This window comes from Vulpes lagopus, chromosome 8 (assembly GCF_018345385.1).
Source record: "Vulpes lagopus strain Blue_001 chromosome 8, ASM1834538v1, whole genome shotgun sequence".
NCBI classification, from domain to species: Eukaryota; Metazoa; Chordata; class Mammalia; order Carnivora; family Canidae; genus Vulpes; species Vulpes lagopus.
Window position 1 is genome coordinate 33,024,400 of NC_054831.1, and position 2,762 is coordinate 33,027,161.

The 2,762-nt window shown below is 38.2% G+C and overlaps 1 protein-coding gene across 1 annotated transcript; it reads left to right on the forward strand.

Moving 5' to 3' along the window:
- Positions 1-1,693: 1,693 nt before the first annotated feature.
- On the forward strand, positions 1,694-2,513 carry LOC121497320 (transcription factor BTF3). The gene has a single exon (XM_041766800.1). The coding sequence runs from the start codon at positions 1,784-1,786 to the stop codon at positions 2,270-2,272; it is 489 nt and encodes a 162-aa protein (XP_041622734.1). The 5' UTR covers positions 1,694-1,783; the 3' UTR covers positions 2,273-2,513.
- Positions 2,514-2,762: the final 249 nt, after the last annotated feature.

Genomic DNA, 2,762 nt, shown 5'->3' on the forward strand with positions numbered 1-2,762 from the left:
CGCCAAACCACTGCGCCACCCAGGGATCCCCTAGACATTCTTTTTATATTAAAAATATCTACAATAGGTTAGATTTGTCCCTAAAGTAACCTTAATGAATTCTAAAAATCAATATCATATAGACCATGTTCTCTAACCATTATTTAATAATAATCAGGATCAATAACAAATATGTGTATTTATATATATATATATGGAGAATTATGCAATTAGCAAGTAGAAAATAGACAACCTTTTTACTTTTTTATTTTTTTATTATTTTTTTAATATTTTATTTATTTATTTATTAGAGAGAGAAAGAGAGAAAGGCAGAGGCACAGGCAGAGGGAGAAGCAGGCTCCATGCAGGAAGCCTGACATGGGACTCCATCCCAGGTACCCAGGATCATGACCTGGGCTGAAGGTGGCGCTAAACTGCTGAGCCACCGGGGCTGCCCAGACATCCTTCTTATATTAAAAATATTTACAATAGATCAGATTTGTCCCTAAAGTAACCGTAATGAATTCTAAAAATCAATATTACATAGACCATGTTCTCCAACCATTAACTAATAATAATCAGGATCAATAACAAAACTAATAAGTCCTAGAAGCTTCAAAACTAAGCAACTATTACTAAATAACTTTTGGGGTAAAATGAAATTATAAAGAAAATGAAGAAATACTTAAGAATGAAATGGTAATAAGGGACACCTGGGTGGCTCAGTTGGTTGAGCAACCAACTCTTGATTTCAGCTCAGGTCATGTTCTTGGGGTTTTGAGATCAACCATTGCATGGGACTGTGCACTCAGCAGGAAGTCCGCTTGGGATGAGATTCTTTCCCTCTCCCTCTGCCTCTCCCTTTACCTATCCCCATGCTTGAGTGCTCTCTTTCTCTCAGATGAATATTCATTTGAGAAAGAGAGAGCGGAAGAGCATGAGCAAGGGAAGGGGCAAATGGAGAGGAAGAAGCAGACTCCATGCTAAGCATGGAGCCTGATGCAGGGCCCAATCCCAGGACCCTGGGATCATGACCAGAGCAGAAGGTAGAAGCTTAATTACCTGAGCCATTTGAAAAATATATTTAATAAATAAATAAATAAATAAATAAATAAATAAATAAATAATAAAATGGTGATAAGAATACAAAATGTCAAAATATGTGAGAAAGACCCAAAGCAAAAATAGTGTGAGGTTCTAAATTAAAATGTATTTATCAGGAATATTTTCCTCTTCAAAATCTTCCCATCTTCACATACTACCATGTTGCAAAGCTACTTCCACATTTTTAAGAATTTATAACATTGGGATCCCTGGGTGGCGCAGCGGTTTGGCGCCTGCCTTTGGCCAGGGCGCGATCCTGGAGACCCGGGATCAAATCCCACGTCGGGCTCCCGGTGCATGGAGCCTGCTTCTCCCTCTGCCTGTGTCTCTGCCTCTCTCTCTCTCTCTCTCTCTCTCTCTCTCTCTCTCTGTGACTATCATAAATAAATTTTTAAAAAATTAAAAAAAATTTATAACATTGTCACCCCCTTCCAGGTGCCAAAATCTTGATTCATACTCATTTTTAATCTGGTTTGGTGATTTATTAACTTATCCTTAATTAATACCTTCCTTTTCATTTTTTTCCATTTGTTCTGTTAATCTTTTCAACTTACTAACTTAAACATTCCACTGAATACTCTTATTAGAAATCTAGACTATAGCGTCCCCGTGTGTGTGCGCCTAACCTCAGCTGGTCCGCCTGAGACCCCCCGAGCGCCAACCCTAGTGCCCCGCGCGGTCCCATTTGCGCTCCAACAAGATGAAAGAAACTATCATGAACCAGGAGAAACTCGCCAAATTGCAAGCACAAGTGCGCATTGGTGGGAAAGGAACTGCTCGCCGAAAGAAGAAGGTGGTTCATAGAACAGCTACAGCAGATGATAAAAAACTTCAGTTCTCCTTAAAGAAGTTAGGGGTAAACAATATCTCTGGTATTGAAGAAGTGAATATGTTCACAAACCAAGGAACAGTGATCCATTTTAACAACCCTAAAGTTCAGGCATCGCTGGCAGCGAACACTTTCACCATTACAGGCCATGCTGAGACAAAGCAGCTGACAGAAATGCTACCCAGTATCTTAAACCAGCTTGGTGCAGACAGTCTGACTAGTTTAAGAAGACTGGCTGAAGCTCTGCCCAAACAATCCGTGGATGGAAAAGCACCACTTGCTACCGGAGAGGATGATGATGATGAAGTTCCAGATCTTGTGGAGAATTTTGATGAAGCTTCCAAGAATGAAGCAAACTGAATTGAGTCAACTTCTGAAGAAGATAAAACTTGAAGAAGTTACTGGGAGCTGCTATTTTATATTATGACTGCTTTTTAAAATTTTGTTCATGGATCTGATAAAATCTAGATCTCTAATATTTTTAAGCCCAAGCCCCTTGGACACTGCAGCTCTTTTCAGTTTTTGCTTATACACAATTCATTCTTTGCAGCTAATTAAGCTGAAGAAGCCTGGGAATAAAGTTTGAAACAAGGTTAATAAAGTTAAAAAAAAAAAAAAAAGAAATCTAGACTATAAGGACACTATTAGTAAGGGATAAGAAAGAAGGTAGAAACATGTTATTGGAGAGGCTGTAGGAAAAAAGTTATTTTTATATATTTCTACTGGCACAGTAAACCAACACAACATCAGAGAATTGGCAATATGGGTACAATCCCATAAAATTTACATTTTAAACAGAAATTGACTTCTAAGTATCTATCTCAAAGGTATACTAGCAAAATACTAAAAA